Source organism: Lycorma delicatula, chromosome 8 (assembly GCF_047948215.1).
Source record: "Lycorma delicatula isolate Av1 chromosome 8, ASM4794821v1, whole genome shotgun sequence".
Taxonomy (NCBI): domain Eukaryota; kingdom Metazoa; phylum Arthropoda; class Insecta; order Hemiptera; family Fulgoridae; genus Lycorma; species Lycorma delicatula.
In genome coordinates, this window is record NC_134462.1 from 11,499,257 (window position 1) to 11,517,428 (window position 18,172).

Genomic DNA, 18,172 nt, shown 5'->3' on the forward strand with positions numbered 1-18,172 from the left:
AATCAGGATTTATAGAAACCTGAAAACGAAACTAAGCTACAAAAGACAGAACAGTAGTAACTATAATTGAAGTACAAACCTTTAATGACGAAAAATTCATAACTTATTTCTTTGTCATGGTGGTAGAAATATAATAATAAAGTAAAAGGATTTTTTTTCTTAATGAATATCTTTTTTTCAAAACTGCCTCTCCTTGGAGATGAAGACATAATGAGTACATTAATTTCTTAACCTTCAAGGGAGCTAGGACTTCAGACTATGGCTTATAACCTTCCCTTGGATAACACAAATGTATCCTGCAGATTTGAAAGCAACTGGTCAGTCAGTTCTCACATGATGTGAAAACAAACAAACAGACAAACTTTATATATACAAATATCCCGTTTAAGTTTTGAAAGTCAGAAGATTGGTTGTGAAGATATAACAACATTTCTGAATAACCATGATCTGTTAGATTGAGAGTGTACCTAATGCATACAAAAGTTAGCCTTCAAACTACTAACAAATACCCCATTTGAATTTTTAAAATCGGATGATTATTTGCAGAAATATTATACAAGCACCCCCATTGCACTTCCCAGTGCCCTAGGGACACCCTGTTTGTTACCAGTTGGTGGTGATGATTGGTCTAGCCTACCGTGAGATGCTCACATACCTCACCACTCTAGCCTCATACGCAGTCCACATGGAAAGCCCATTATTGTTTAACAGAAATTTTTTAATCTATTTAATATTATTTTATTTAATATAAAATTAATTCTATTATTTTTGTAATATTATTCAATCAATTGATTCGAATTATTTAGTTCAAACCCAGTTCACACAGTGATACAGACTCACAGTTCACAGTTCATAAATTCAAGTCATTAAAGTTTGTGCTTCAATTTCCAAATTTCCAGTACATGTATATATATATATTTTTTTTTTGAGATGAAATATATGTAAAAACCTTCTCAGTTACGCCAAGAAAGATGACTAAAAATTTGGTTGCGATTGATTGAGAAGTTTTTTGTGTATCCCGAACAAACTAAAATCCTCTTCTTCTTTATATAATAGTATAGATAGAAATAAATAAAATTCATTGAACAGTTTTATAAAAAATTAGTAACTATAAAATAGCCCAACATAAAAAAACAAAAAATATATATATATAAAATAACTGTTCTAAAAACTTAATTTTTTTCTCTTTTCTTCAAAATATAAAACCTGAACAATTAAAATAAAAACTGTGTGACAAGATAAAAGAAGAAATGAGGACTATAATAAAAATGCAATAAACACCAGTCAATTAGAAGAACTTTACTTGAAGAAATACCCACTGCAAGATGTTTTATAAAGCAGCACATGCATACTTTAATCACTTAGGGATGACAGTACACACACAATGGCCAAATTTATTTAACTACTATTTGTAAGTCCAGCCTAGTTGACTGTAAGCCAAATTTTTCCAAAAATAAAAAAACATTTATTTTTTTAGAGCATCTAACATTTTTAAATCCTTGCTGTCCTATAAACTCTAAAAGTAAATATTGTTTTATATTACTTTCAAAACCATCAATACGAAAACATATATACAATAGATACAAAACCATCAATATTTTCTAAAAAAACCAAATTCCTTATTATAATATTAGGATTATTCTTTCACAGACTTCTGATTCTCATATCACATTAGAAACATTTGTAAGAGAAGTAAATAGAAATATAAAATATTAATGTACATGCGTACAACTTGCTGTAAGCAACACAATCATAATTTTACAATTAAAATTAAAACAAAATTCCTTAAAAACCAGCTGATCATATTATGACACTTTTCCTCTAACTGAGACAATAATAATTAAAAAGACTCAAAAAAGTAGGAAATTTGCTTTCAAAGATTTTTCGGGCCAAATTATTGGTATTGGTATCTAATACACATATTTTTCTTAAATTTTGTGAGTTTATAAATTTATTATGTACAAGTTGAGATTTTTGTGTATATATATATATATATATATATATATATATATATATATAAAATTTAAATGCTGAAGTTAACATCTTAACTGGATGTGTCCAATTTCTACAAGGTGAATGGGAAAATTTTATTATGATACACATAGTCCCTGTACGTGTCTTGTATCTGTGGGCCCACTTTGACCAATATATTATTTAAACTGGTTAAATTTATATACTTTTGTGTTCCTTTGTTTGTTGGTGTGCATTTTGCTGGAATTTTGAATGAATGACCTTATGTATTTCGGTAGTTATTTTGAAAGCGACACATTAACCTTCTTTCCTGAAAATGTACCCTCTTTTTAATATGGGGTACCATTAATCATAATGCTATCGGATACTCCACAGACAAAGTATCCTATAATAATTATTTCTAAAAGGCCTTTGAATAAAAGTTATATTATTTTGAAAAAGATTATTTTTTAAAAAGCTCATTCATTTCATCACGCCATTCAACAAATATAACTACTTTCTATTTCTAATTTAAAATATTTTTTTTTAATTTCATCATTCTCCAAATTGAAAAAAGTAAATTAAACATACATACATATATACACATACACACACACACCAGCATAAAAACTGCAGTACAGATTCTAGAACATTTAATTATATATATGTTTATTTTTTCCAGGGATTTGCCACAGTATGGTCATAAGCAATGGCAGGCCTACTTTGGCAGAACATTTGACATATACACAAAGTTATGGAAATTCCAGCAACAACATAGGTATGAATCAATATTTTCTTTATGTTACATTTTAATACTATTTCTATAATTACTATTTTTTTTTTTTTTTTAATGTATAACTGTTCATTTATGCTTAAAAATTCCAAAAATTTATGCACAGAATTTACCAACATATAAGAACAACCTTCCAAAGAACAAGCTTTTTTTAAATTTATAACCTTCACTAACTAACTATATAACATTATTCAACAATGTGATTCCATAACTATACGAAATGGAATCCAAACTAACTGATAACTGAAAGTGAGTTTCATGACAATGTAGAAGTCTGTGGAACACTTGACATTGTTTATTTGATTAAGAAAATTAGATGATAACATATTTTGTCTAAGTTACATTAAATGTGCATCCAAGGTTTATTGTTCTTAAATAGAATCCAAACAATAAATGATGTTAACATGATAAAAGTGTTATTGAGAGCATTAAAATTTAACTGGCTAGATCTTTATCTTACAATGTTCCACCTTCAAGACAATGGTCACCTTCAAGACCATAAGCATGACAAAATGAGAAAATGGCATATTGTACAATTCTTAAATCTAAGTATACTACTTATATTTGTTATGTTTTTAATCTATGACAGTTAGCAATGAGATTATTTAAAAACTATCAACTTTTTAATTGACAAACTGAACCAAATTAATTAAATTCAGAGTTTTTAAGATTCACATGATAATGCTTTCAGTTGGTCACAGAAGAAAATTTACAACAACAACTTAAAGCCAACTATAACATTGCAAAAACATAAAATTACCATATAACTAATTTTTTTTTTAATATTAATCTAAGATGTTAGCATGTGACTTATAAAGATGCCTATATAATAATTAGGATATGCAACATTGTATTGTTACTGTATTACTGTATAAAAATATTTTTCTTTCTACCATCATTCTACAAATCTCCAATCAAAAGACCAGCTTCTTTTCCAAGAAATGGAATAAAACACATTATTTTATAAGTAAATATAGAATAAATATAGACTGCTGTTAAAAACACGTTTTTAGAAATTTATGGATTTTCACACAATTTTCCATTCTACTATTTTTAATGGGTGTTTAGCTTGGCAGTTCCATCCAATGAAAGTTCCCATCTATTCTTTCTAGCCATCTAGCCAACCCACTGGGTTGGCTAGATGGAAAGATTGGGTTGGCTATACAATCTATTCTTCAATTGTGGTACACGGAATCAAAAGTGTATACAACAAAATATTGTTTATGTGAATATATAAAAAAAAAAAACTAGTTAAAAACCTGACTATGTTACTTTCTCCTCTTTTGATATCAGTTTTTTTAATTTTTTTTTAACCAATTTCAAAATGGAGGTTTTCAATTTGACCAATGTATATATATATTATACTGAAGATTCAATATATATATTGAATACATGTATATATATATATATACATTTTTTTTCTAGGCAAAACTTTCACGAAATGCAACAATTTGAATGAAATTTTAGGTAATGCACAGTTAAAAAGAAAGTATTAAACAAAATCTCTGATCTAAGCAATTATTATTACTTAGTCAACTTAATGTATAATCAATAAGTAACAACATTTGTTTCATACTGAATTTAACAAAACATTTACGTTTTTTTTTCCATTAATAGTAACAAGATAAAATATAATAATAACATTAAGCTTCTAAAGTGAATATATGCCTTAGGTTACGCTACATTTGGCACATTTTTTATAAATGAGTGTATTGTAAACGAGTTAACTGATGTGAATGTATTTCATGCACTTCATTACGAATATGTTTATGAATCAGTGAAAAACCGTGTGATTATTCTTAAGTCTCATTTGAAAGCCACTTAACATCAAATCATGTCAATGCTCCTTTGTGTAGTATGTGTGTCTTTTGACAATTTACATTTAATGTATTCCTGCATTTTAGACAACCTCCGCTCATATATGATATCAAACTTTTGACTGTGAATCCTATGTATCCTTTCCTTAGAATCATTCAAAACAAACGAGTTTTGTTTTGAGAGAATTTTCTTTTCTCTTAAGAGCAATCTTTTTTGTAGGCTTGCCCATATTTCTACTTTGACAAAGTTACAAAATTAAAGAGAATAAAGAGTTATTTTTGTTTTCTTTGCCAAACTGGCAAACCTGGCAGTACTACTTATCAGTTTGGCTTCTTTTTTTCTACATTAACAGAACTGATGTATTTATGAGCATTTCATTTTCTTCCTTGTAAGTTTTATAGGGAAGTACATGTTAAAAGGATGAATGTAAACAAAATTCACACTCACCATTTTATTGACTTCAAGTGATATGTATTAAACCTAAGGACATTCTGACATTTCTTTAAATTATGATATGAAGTACTTGTTTTCTATAAACATGAGTGCCTTTAAAAACAGACAGCAATTTATTTATTAATAAGCTATCATTAAAAAAATAAATAAATAAATAAATAAAGTATTACATATATAAACAATAGCAGCCAGCTAAAATTTTTTTTATATGATGTTCATTATTAAAGAAAGAATGAAAGAATGGTTAAAAATTTCACACCTCTACTTGGCACATATGCGCACACACACTCAAGTGGGTGATGAATTAAAAAATGATGAATTACAGAGATTAAACTATATGTTAGATGCCAAAGCTAAAACTATTTTTATTTATGTACCCAATGTGATTATATATGATAATGAAAGTAAACAGAACATTGTTAAACCCTATAATAAACTTGATTTACAATAACATTTTACACTCCAGAATTACAAAGTTGAAATTATTACACCCATAATCAAAATCCAAATGGGTTTCATTACTTAAATACAAAAGTAGCGAAAATATCATCATTGTTAACTAAACACCAAAAATGCTAAGTATAAATTAAACAGGCAAACGTAAAGCAATTATGTAATAAGAATGAATTATAAATGTCATACTTGTCTTGTGAAATATGTAACTGTTTTCATAGTATATTTAAGAAATTGAAAAAATGAAAATCACACAGACATGGAAATTATAACGTGTATCCAAAAGTACCTTCCATTTCTGCTAGTTTTCAAAGTTAGTTACACTATATGACACTGTAATTTCACAATCTCTTGACCAATTCAAAAAAAATTGAAACTTACCCACTTGTTTCCCACAGTTTGAGAACAAATACAGAGTGGTTCAAAAAAGACTTCACAACTTTAGAAGTGTATAAAAATTTATTAAAATAATTTATAGATTTTGTTGAGGTCTCATGTCATAGAAAAACACATCAGGTTTGCACCCAACATTCACTTTGGTTCGATATGCAACCATCTGTAATGCAACAACATCCCACCTAAAGTCAATTTCATTCCAAACTGTAGCCAGCAAGTCGAGCATTACCTCTGCTGCTGTGGCATTAATTTGAAGTATTTCCTAAACAAGATACACCTAATCTTTAATGAAATCCCAGAAGAAAAAATCTAAGGTCAAATCTGGGGAGCAAGGTGGCTGTACAATTGGACCTTCATGACCGATCCACCACCTGGGAATCTTAATTCCCACCTGGAAATCAAGTATCAAGAAAATCTCAAACTTCCAAGCAGTAGTGAGGTGATGTCCCGTCTTGCTGATAGTAAAGTCATCCATATTGATCATCATCATCATCATCTAAATGAGGAATTAGAAAATTTTTAAGCACATCAAGATAAACATTTACAACTGCCTCCTGAAAGAAGAAGAATGGGCCGTACAGTTTTATTTGCTTAGAATACAAAAACCATTCACCTTAGGGTTATTATGATTGTGCTGTAAATTATCATGAGGATTTTCACTACCTCATACTTGACTGTTATGGGTGTTCACCTTTCCACTGATGAACTACCTTGGTACTAAAACTATATGAGTCAAAACTCAAGTTATTTAATAATAAAATTTAAAAATAAATTTATTTAAGAATAGAATTTTAATTCATCTAAATTCTAATATATTTTTATTGGAAAATCACTAATTTTGCTATGAAATGAGAACTCAACCAAATCTGTAAATCATCTAAATAAATTTTTTTAAGCTTTTAAAATTGTGAAATCCTTTTTAATCGCCCAGTACTTTACACACAAAAGTGAAGTTAAATATTTCTACCAGAAACAAAGATAAGTCAGTTCTACAGATCATAATTCATTTTAACTGTAATATAAAATGGTAATATCAAATTTTAATTTTCAATATATATGCATAGACATTACGACTGTATTTCAAATTAGTAAAATAATAAAATTAATTTTTAAAATAAATTTTTCTTCAATTAGTAATTATGTCAACCAAATTTACTGTATCATTCTGAGCATCTCTGTAAGATGTAAAAGTCCAAGAAGCCCTATGATTTCCACAAAATACGATTTATTTTTAATATCATGAAAAATTCAGCCTAATTTTACTTATATTAATAAATGGATATTATACACTTTCATATAGTAATGAACCTGAAATGAAATAAGTTGAACCGGTACAGCAATCTAAAACAAAGATAATTAAATTATGACCCCCTTTATTACCCACTTTTAACTGAATTTTTATTTTTAATTTACATTGAGAAGCCACACGTACCAGTAAATCCTTACTCTTCCAAACTTTCTGGTGCGTAATCCTCAAGTGAATTATTAAAATCATCCAATTAATTTTCACTCTCTTACAGGATGTCTGAAATGTTTCCAATGTTCCTGAGTTTCCTTGGATCCATTATCATTCTTGTAAAATGAAATAGAATTTAACCTACACTGCATTCAGCATGTAAGTGGCCATAATGTTGCGTTATTGACAAGTCTTTGTCTAGTCAGTATTTATTACCTCATGTATCAGCATCTCGTGACATTAGGGTAGCCTTAACCTGAATATTGTTTAATTAGTGATCTTGAGATGAAGATGTACTAGAATATAGATAAATTAAAATTTTATCTTCAAAGGCATTAAGTTATAAAGATAGGAAACCTTAACTATGTTAAAACATTATAAAAAATATGATATATATTTTTCAAGATTTTGTAAATTGAAACAATACACAATTTACAACAAAACTGACAACATAAAAGATTCCTTCATTAACAAAAAAATAATTAAGTTTTATTTAATGCATTAGCTTTCCCCCCTCCCAGAACCAAATCTGCAATTAAGCACAAATGCAGCTTCAGGAGGTGCCATCGCCTCAAACTGCATGGGCAGTAACCAAGGGCCTGGCTATGCCGTTCGCAAGGCCCACTTCCTGATAATCAGGACTCGGTCTTCTGTGCCTCACCTCTAATAAGGAATCCCCTCACCAAGACTATGGTCATCCAATGCCATGCCTCTTAACAAGGAATCCAAGAAGGATCCCCCACCGGGACTCCAGTCTTCCAGTGCCTCGCCTCAAGCAAGGAACCCCTGAGGGGAACCCTCACTGGAACTATGATCTTAACTTCCCCCCTGGTGCCACAGCAGAGGAGTCCCCGCCCAATCATCAATGGTGGGGCACCCGAGCATCCCATCCTCTCCTGGACGGAGCTTCCCACACCTTCATGTTCCAGACGAAACTTTACATTCCTGACCCCCAGGCACATGTCCATGCATGCTGCAGGAGGGACATTCAGCTTCCTGCTTACAGCCCCTTCATACATGGCTGGCCTCCCTACAGTTAAAGCAGTGGCCATTTCAATCTGAGCCACTAAAGAACTTAGCCCTATGGCCCGGACTCCAACAGCGTAAACAGTGGTCCTCTTGAGAGCACTTCGTTACCCTACAGGCCACCCATCCTACGCGAATACGCCCATCAGTTAGTTAGTAAATTATCTGCCAGGATGGGGGTACCGCCACAGTGACCACCTGTGTCACCCATTACCCCAAAGGGCAGCTGAATGGACAAGATGTCAATGGCTAAAGACATAGTGACACCATCCACTTTAGCAGAAATCACCCAACTAAGTAATACGTACATTAGCTTGAAATATTAATACTAAACACAGTTCCCACAAATGTTAATAGAAATTTCATCAATTGTAAGAAAAATATTAAGTGACCAAACATTAAGATACACACATAAATCTATGTGATAGATAAATCACGACAGGAAGCTGCCTGAATTTATGACCAAACAAGACCAAAATTAGAGTGAGGTTATAAGATTTTTATATGTATGCTCTAAATATCCATAGAATGTACTGAATGGATAAGAAACGCTTAATAACAGTTCACTTATGATAACATAATACTTTAATATCTTTAGAACTTCAAAATTACATTAATATCTCGCTTAATATTGTTTCATCTAATAATAAATGGCATAATAAAACTAACAACAATTTTTTTTTTCAGGCAAATATTAGATACTAAATATGGTTTGAAAAGATGGCAAATCGGGGAGATTGCATCAAAAATTGGTCAACTTTACTACCATTACTAGTAAGTAAAAACTAACTAATAATACTTATATCAGTAAATATTCTTTTTTTTTTAATTTTTATATTCATTCATTTATATGTAAATATATAAACCTTTCAAATTTTATATACAGATTTTTAAATGTATAATAAAAGCGAAAATTAATGGACAATAAAAATTAATATCTTTTATATTATAAATGTAAAATAAAGTTTTAACTCAGGAAAATGATATTCACTTACCGTTTCCATTATTCAATCCATCAGAAAATCCCTGAACAGTTAATTAATAGATTGTTTAACAGAATGAATATTTTACATATTAAAAAAGGTACACATTTTAATCACAAAAAAACACCATTAAAATGAAAATTAGTTCTACATTAAATTCTAAAAATCCTACCCTCTTCTTATTTGAGACATAATTCAGCTCTTCTATTCTTGTTTCTGAACACCTAGTAGTCTTTCAAATAATGTAAGACTAATAAAGAGGAGATAATTTATTTCAATTCTTTAGTTGGTCCTTCTATTCAACTTTTTTTACTGCCTGCAGAAGAATACATCAAAAAATGTTAAGCTGAGCATTAACAACCTTTATTAAGGTCGTATTGAAATAATGAAATCATTAATGACATTTTCAAGTAGCACCATAGAAGTTTGATTTTTACACATTATTATTACATTTGTTGAAATTAACTGTTCATTCAATATTTCACTAATTTCAAACTACCAATGATGTTCATAATTCATAAATCAAAACACGGGACCCACAACTTGTCTTGAAAATGTTATTCTGAAATCAACTTTCAATGGAATGCAGTGGTTGCTCATAAACAACATCTTTTGTACTTCACAACATAAGAGTTTTTAAATTCAAATAAGTGAAACCAAGAATCATCTGTAAAAAGGGTTTCACTCAGTCCTTTATTCCAAATACAGACTGTTAAACAAGATTTTTAAATTATAATATTGTATTCTCATAGCACAATCAGTCAGCTGTAATTCTTGAAAATTTGACAACTAGCAAGGAAATAATCTATTTTTTTCTTAAAATCATATGATCTATTTCTATACGAATTCTACTTCTTAGGTAAACAGTGTACTAACAAACACCTTAAATTTTGAGTTTATCTTCAAAAAAACAATGGGCTGCCTAATTTTGGAACTGAATTGATGAACACTCTGCCATTCATTCATTTCATTAAGGTTTGCTCAACACATACACTATCCTGCAGACAGCACTAAACATAAACATTAAAGGTACAGTGTACACTAATTTGCTCACTGCAAAGCGAGTGTTCAAACCTTTTGAACACTCTGCACTAACAGTTCAGGCTTAAAAATCTGTCTCTAGTTAGTCACAACAGCTGTTAGATCCAAGATGGGAGTCAACTGCCTTCCCCACAACCTGATAACCGCTGGTAAAATTTTCAAATTAAGAAATTACAGATACTGCTAAGATTTCAGTCTTGTAAACTGCTATATCCAGTTAAAATAAGTTCACGCTACAAATTAAAAAGCTTATGTTATCACATAATCCTATACAAACAATAAATAGGCACAAATGTAAAGTGCAAATTGAAATAAACAAAGCCCATTTCCTTTAGTATTGCATAAAACACAGAGATAACATGAAAATAGAAAATATCATAGCAATTAACAGAAAACATTTTAATTTTGTATAAAATACATTGATAATTCTCTTATAAAAAAATGTTAGTCACTCACCGAACTGAAAAAATAAAATGTTTAAATTAAGTAGCTAATATCTTGCCAGTCTCAATTTTGATAAATGAAACGCAAAAATGTAATTCAGTTTGTTTTATTGATAAATTTCATTTAAGTAAGTCATGGAGTCATATATCTTATAAAAACAATTTAATCAGTGTCTTGAAATATTACAACATGAAAATATGAAGCCTTAGTGTACAACATATTCTGTGTTCAATCTTTACCACTCATTTAATAATGGAGTTATCTGTTATAATGCATCAAGTAATAATGGAGGTGTAAAAATTTACACCTACAACCATCCTCAAAGTCCAAAGAAAATATATAAAAGAATCATTCAGATTAACCCAGAGGTTCTTGAACTATACTTGAACACTGGCATAAACCAACAAATAATCATACAGAAGCACATACTGATTTATTAAGATACAAAGAGATTGGGGAAAACAGAATTATTATAAAGATAACAGTAACAGTATTTTAAAATAAAAAAAAAAAATGTTACCAATAAAAATATGTATTAGAGATAAAAATAAAATACAACTGTAGAATATTTTTCTGGTTTAATATCAATAAACGAATAAACTTTAAGGGTAGAAAGAATATTTCACTACCTTATAACCTCAATAACCCCTTTTAAAGTACAATGCATTACTTAATTATTTTTCACTTAGCATGTTTTGCATTAAGTTATATCATTATAGTAAGTAAACTAATTTTCTCTTTGCATGTTTCTAAACACAGTCACTTCCCTTTTCATCAAGAACATAACGGTTTCAGCCTTTAACAACTTAATAATACTTGATGTTAAACATATTCATTAAAGACTATAAAACAAAACGATGCCGTGATATAAAAGTAAAAACTAAAGAAAGGGTAAAAATGTATCAGAAACTTGAATAATGAGAATGTTTAGTCAGTTACAAAGTTAAAATTGATTTCAATTCTGCTTAATATAAAATCTTAAGATTTTTTTTTTTCTATAAAATTATAAACAGCACCAACTATGGTCATTAATAAAAGGCAGTAAATAGCATACCGTGAAACTTAATAATTTTAACTCAATAATTCTACTTTAATAATCAATGGCAATATTCATTAAATGAATGACAGTAATAGTCATTCAATGGTAATATTCATTAAATGGCACTTCCATTTAAATTTGTAGAAAACTTCTATCTGAATGTTCCAAGCACTGCAGAACCATGAGGTTGTAAGGGATCCAATTTGCTGGGTTTACAGTGTAGTAAAGCTTTATCCATAACCCATTTAAATATTGGTCTCTGTTAATCAGCAGGACCACAGAAATAAACATTCCAGTATGTAATTTACTAAGCTATACTATTTGAAGAACTGTACTCTGAAAACATTATTCTTCCTCTACTAAACTTTGCTGATGAGTTTGAAAGTTAATAACTTACTTCATAATTATATTTTAAAAATGAAGGGGCAACTTATTTTATTCCCTAATAACTTTTCTGCTAACCTTTGCTATTTCATTCTGATATTAAAACTGCAATATAGAAAATAGTCAACATTAACATGAAAAAATAACAAACAAAAATTACCCTTTTTGGCTACTCTTGAACATTTTTTAACTTTATACCAGTAATTAAACATACCAAAATAATTTTAAAATATGGCCAGCTACCTCCCTTTTAATAATTAATCTTTTCTAATTCAAAGTTATTAAAGAATAATGGAAATATCAATTTTGAGCATAACTTGGTAGTTTGTTCTGTCTTTTGGCTAGTTTTGTTATACTACAATTGTTTTCCTTTTTAAATCCTATAAACATTAACACTCCAAATTATTACTATATTGTACATTATATTAATCTCAGGTAGTTTTGTTTTATAAATGAAAAAGAGTTTTATTATTTATGAAGGAAAGTCAAAAAGTTAACAGTTAATCTTTATTAAAACTCCCAATCAAAAATCTCACATATCCTCATATCATGTGTTGTTTTAGAAGTATTATTTCATTGTTCCCTTTATAGAAGTGTTTAAATATCAATTTAATATTAGTCCACCTTAACTTCACCAAGAAAAAAATGTTAAGTGCGACACATTTCCTCAATTCAGAAGGGGTGACCCAGCAGACAGTATTCAAAGAATGTAACAACAATGCAGAGAAAATTGTTCAAGTGGAAGAAAGATCCACAAATGGATGATCACTTTATATAAGTTAGAATTTCTCTTTGTGATGAACAACAGAAATGTACGAGTTCTACTTCAAAGAATAATAACAGTATGGAAGCAGTAAAACAAATGATTCACCAGTGAAACAATTAACATTGAAAAGTGTTGTGAGCTAGTGCAATGAAAAATGGCAAGGTTAATTTTTAAAAGTTGTAATTTTGCTTCAATATACAGCTCGATCGCATATAGCCAACAAAAAAAGAAATAATTTTTTCTTTCAAGATCTCAAATTTGAGCTTCTGAACCATCCATCAAACAGTCCTGACCTGCCTTCAACCAGTTTATGACCCACCGAAAGAAGATCTGCAAAGGAATCATTTTTGGTTTCATAATTTTTGTAAAATTATTATATATACCAACCCGAAAAGGTATCTTCCAGGAAGGAATTCAAAAGCGTATTAAGAGATGGGTTTAATGAATAGAAGTAGGAAAAAATTATCTGAAAAATAATTATAATAAATGTAAATAAAAATAATCACTTTTTTTAACTTCACTTAACTTTTTGACTTATCCTCATTTATTAATTTGCATTTATCTAGAATTATAATTATTTTAATTTATATTAATTACATTCTATTATTTTTAAGCATGTAATATGTTATCTGTCACAGCTTGGTCCAGACTCCTAATAGTTTAGAATTTTTACTATAATTATTAAGACAAAAAGATAAGGTACTTAGATAAAAACATTTTATACTTATAACAGTTTACATAAGTCAAGTACTCTAGTGCAACAACAAGAAACAAAATTCACATCCATATATTGCTAACAGTAATCAAAAATAAAAAGCATCCCATAATAAATTGATAAGGAAAATGTGGAAAGAGTATTTTACCATTACCTTCTTCACTATGCTGTTTCATATAAAAATGTAATATTTACTGTTACTTGTATCTTAGATGTTATATTTACATGACAGTCGTAAGAAAGACTGAGGTAGTATAAAGGAACAAATTAATATATATGTTCTAAGTAAAACAAATTATGTATACTTTATCCATTTAGTAGGGGATAATAGTTCGTACCATATTAAAGATCTATATTCTAAAACTTTTACCTTTCATTAGTACATAAAATATCATTTTAATTATTAAACAATGAAAACCAAACAATTAAAAAAATTAAAGGGCTAAATTTTCCTACTACATCATGAAAATGAATTAAAAATCACCACTTTTTCTAATATCATTTCCTAGTGAATCAGTACTAAGTACTGTGTGAGTAAAATTCACTGAAACAGAAACAAATTATACATAATCTAGCCTACTTAAAGTTAGAAAAAGGAAACTATACAATAAATCCTTTATAAAGACAAAATGCATAATAAAATAATTAATGACTACAGTGACAAAAATTACATAACCAAATTAAAACATGGAACCTAAAGTAAAGTACTAAGAGAAAATTGTAGATGAGTCTAACTCTTCAAACAAAGTTAAAACTACACAATAATTAATTCTAAATCATAAGTACAAAAACATTAAAACATTTGCAAAAGATCAATTCAAATCAGTTCAATAACTTTTAGAGAATAAATATTTATAAATAAATAAAACTGAGAACTTCCTTTCTTTTTTTTAAATAAAAATATTTTTTTAAACATTCTAAGAATGAAAATAAATATTACTGGTCACTTTCATAAATAACTTGAATATAATAAATCTATACTGTAAATAAAAAGAAGTTCAAACAGTTTCCAAATAGAGGCTGTGATGTAAACAATAAAAAAAGCTGTACATACTCGTGTATGAATAGATCCATATACCTTATCTGAACCAAACACATTGTACCATAGTAATTGAAAAGTCAGAATTGTGTTAAAACATAAAAAAAAATATGAATAACTTATACATTGTTTGATTTTTAGAAAAGTAATTTAATTTTTAATTAAAAAAAACAAATAAATATTTTAACAAGAATGTTAATTAAAACAATAAATACAGATACTTTATATCAATATACACATTATTTAGTTTCCAGTTATTAAATTTTTCTGAATAATTCAACTTATAATAAATTAAGTTTTAAAATATTGAAATGTATTTTTACTAAAAATTCACTTAATTCTGCATTTTTTTTTTTTTGTTTTGAGCCAAACAGCACAAAAATCTTACTTTAAAAATTAAAATTAGTACTAAGTGTGAAGATTTTGATAACATACATTCTTACATAATTCTTAAATGCCATCCTTGAAATTATTGTTTGTTTTTGGGAAAATTTCTTTTAAAGATTTTAAATAACTTACACAGGAAAATTAATTATACAGGATAATTGTTTTTTTTTAATCTAAAAAACTAAATAGATTAATGGTGCCAAGTTCAATCTGGATTTGACTTTGCACCTATCATTTATATATCGATTGAATCCAGATTATAAATCATTGTCAGAATCTGAACATTTTATATTAATGAGATGTACTGAAAGTCAGCCAATATCTCTGCTAATTTAGTTAGAGAAACCAATATAACATCACAACACACACTAGATATTAAGACTTGTTCCGATTCCAGACAAAACATTTTTTAATGAAGCTCTGATCAAATAGTTCAAAAAATTCACAATTTCCAGCATCGCCCAATATTACACTATCCTGCCAATCTGTAATTAACATTTTATTTAGGTATGCAATCATCAGACATTAAAAATATACAAGTATAACATTTCTCTCTGATCCTAAATGATAATTAATATACTAAATGAAGTTCATGTCAAATATCCTAATACCTCTCATGTGATTCTAATTTATTTTTCCCTGCCAGAGATCACAGTAATCTCATATATACAGCCTCCAACTAAATTTTTGTCAAATTATCAGGTTTAACATTCTTGGCCATATGGCAGAAACAAACCAAAAAGATATTATAAAATAACAAAATACTTTCCTTTTCCACTTTAAAGACAAGTGTTTTCCTTAATATATAAATGAGCTCTAAAAATTTTCAATTATTTTAAAATTTAAATTGTTTAAAATCTCCTTCCATGTTTACAAAGTTATATGCAGTGGTACAATTAAAAATTAATACAAAGATAAGATTATGTTTATAATTATCCTCAAGATGTAAAAAAAAACTTAAAATTGCTTAATCTTCATGATTTTGCTCGATTGCTTTTCAACTTTTTATTTAAAAATTTATTATTCGAGTACGGACAAACTCAAATAATTATTATAGATAAGGAATATTATGTTAAATTATACAAAAACAATCAGCAGAAATGTGTTTGGTAATTCTCTGAAGTGTAATAATAAACAGGTGTATCACAAAGTTATTCCAGGATTTTCATAACCTATTCTACTCATGAAAATAATAAAAAAGTTCATACAAACATATGTCCTAAAAAGCTTCATTTGTGAGATCCGGCTAGTGAAAATTTTTCTCATATTTCAGCCACCCTGGTGAAATGAGGTCGTACTGAAATTTTTAGATCATTAATTAAGGGGCGAATTAAGATTAAAAATTTAATTCATTAATTAACAGATTAGTTAATTATGGAATTGGTAATTTCTTATAGTTTTTGACCTGAAAATTTAATAAAATACATCCCAGAACTGTATCTGCAACAGTTTTTGAAATATCTGGGGTGAAAACCAATAAATTGGGGTAAAAAACCCTGTATTTTATGTTTGACATACAGTAACTACAATATTTGTTACAATATAGTTAATAGAGTAATAAACGCATAAAATTAAAACAAAACTTGTAGAGAATTTAATTCTGAACAAAATGGTATAAGGTAAACAAAATAAAGAAAAGTTAAAAAAATTTTAATTTTATTTAGAAACGGTATACTAGACCAAAGTGCATTCATTATACATATTCCAGTTTATAATAAATGTTCAAAAATGAGCCTGCCACTCTCAACACATTTCTTGGCATGCTTCTGTACAGCTTTTGTTGCTCTTTTTAGTTCTTCAGGGCTGTCCTATGTTGCTCAGCTGCATACATAATGCAGGCAATTAATTCCTCATAAGATTGTATTTTTGTTTTGTATGCAATATTTTTCATTCATCCCAGACGCAAAAATCTAAAGATATTAGATCAGGCTCTCTTGGTGGCCAGGATTGTGGACCTCCATGACCGATCCATTTCTCAAGGAAATGATGATTTAAGTGAGTGAAAATGGCACAAGAGAAGTGGGGAAGCGCACCATCACGTTAGAAGTATACTTTCTCAGCATTAGAGAAACATCTTCAAGCAGCTGGCAACAATCCTTCTTGAAGAAATTGCAAGTAGACCTCAGCATTTAAGTAACCAGATAATATGAATGGTCCAAACAGTTGATTGTGAAGAAATCTGCTCCATACATTTGAGACAAAATCAGTGTTGAAAATTGCCTTCCAATGTTTCATGAGGATTTACTTTTGCCCATGTTGCTTATCGCTTAAGTTGTTGATGCCATCTCGAATTAAATTTGTTTCACGGGTAAACAAAACATACCTGTAAAGTTGTTGATTTGTATTCCACTAGTTGCAGAACTCCAAGCAAAACAGACCGTCTGCTAGGAGTACATGTTGAACTGGCTGAATGAAAAAATTTGTTTTGTTTACGTGTCCTCCAAACCAACGAATGCAAAACTCTGATTCACTTAGAAAGATGTAATGTACTGACACCTGGACTGAGTTGAACTGCACTGATAATAACTTCTTCAATGACAGCATCATGATGGACAGATCGTTTGTAACTAATATTTTAAACTAATGCATTACTGCGCATTGTTGATCAGCTGTTATTTTACTGCCAATTTTGAAATAATATTTTTTTTCAAATAATTTATTGTACTTCTGTTATTAATAAAAAAATTATTATTTAAGTAATTTTTATTTATTTCTAAAAAAAATAAGTAAAAAATAAATTCCTAAAAATAGATAAAGATTACAAAGATAATAATTTTTTAATTTCTTTCTTTTAATTTACATTAAATAAGTACTTTTCTGAAAAATTTAGTAATGTACTGTTTCTTAATAAATTCAGATTTTTCTAATTTTTCTTTGTTTTATTCAACTTATCTTACACCATATGTTCAAAAAATTAAATTCTCTATAATTTTTGTTTAAAAGTTTTATGTGCTTATTCTCTCTTTTCTGTTTAGACTTTAAAACTGCTGTAAGGTAATACTTCAGAGGATCATATGTATGAATGTAAA

General features: G+C 28.5%; 1 protein-coding gene across 1 annotated transcript in view; it reads left to right on the forward strand.

The window, feature by feature from the left end:
• LOC142328780 (protein SCAI) overlaps positions 1-18,172 on the forward strand; it is a 79,761-nt gene that overhangs the window by 18,168 nt on the left and 43,421 nt on the right. Inside the window, exons 2-3 of the mRNA XM_075372807.1 lie at positions 2,633-2,728; positions 9,033-9,119. Coding sequence (XP_075228922.1) covers positions 2,633-2,728; positions 9,033-9,119 — 183 coding nt within the window. The remainder of the gene's footprint in view (positions 1-2,632; positions 2,729-9,032; positions 9,120-18,172) is intronic.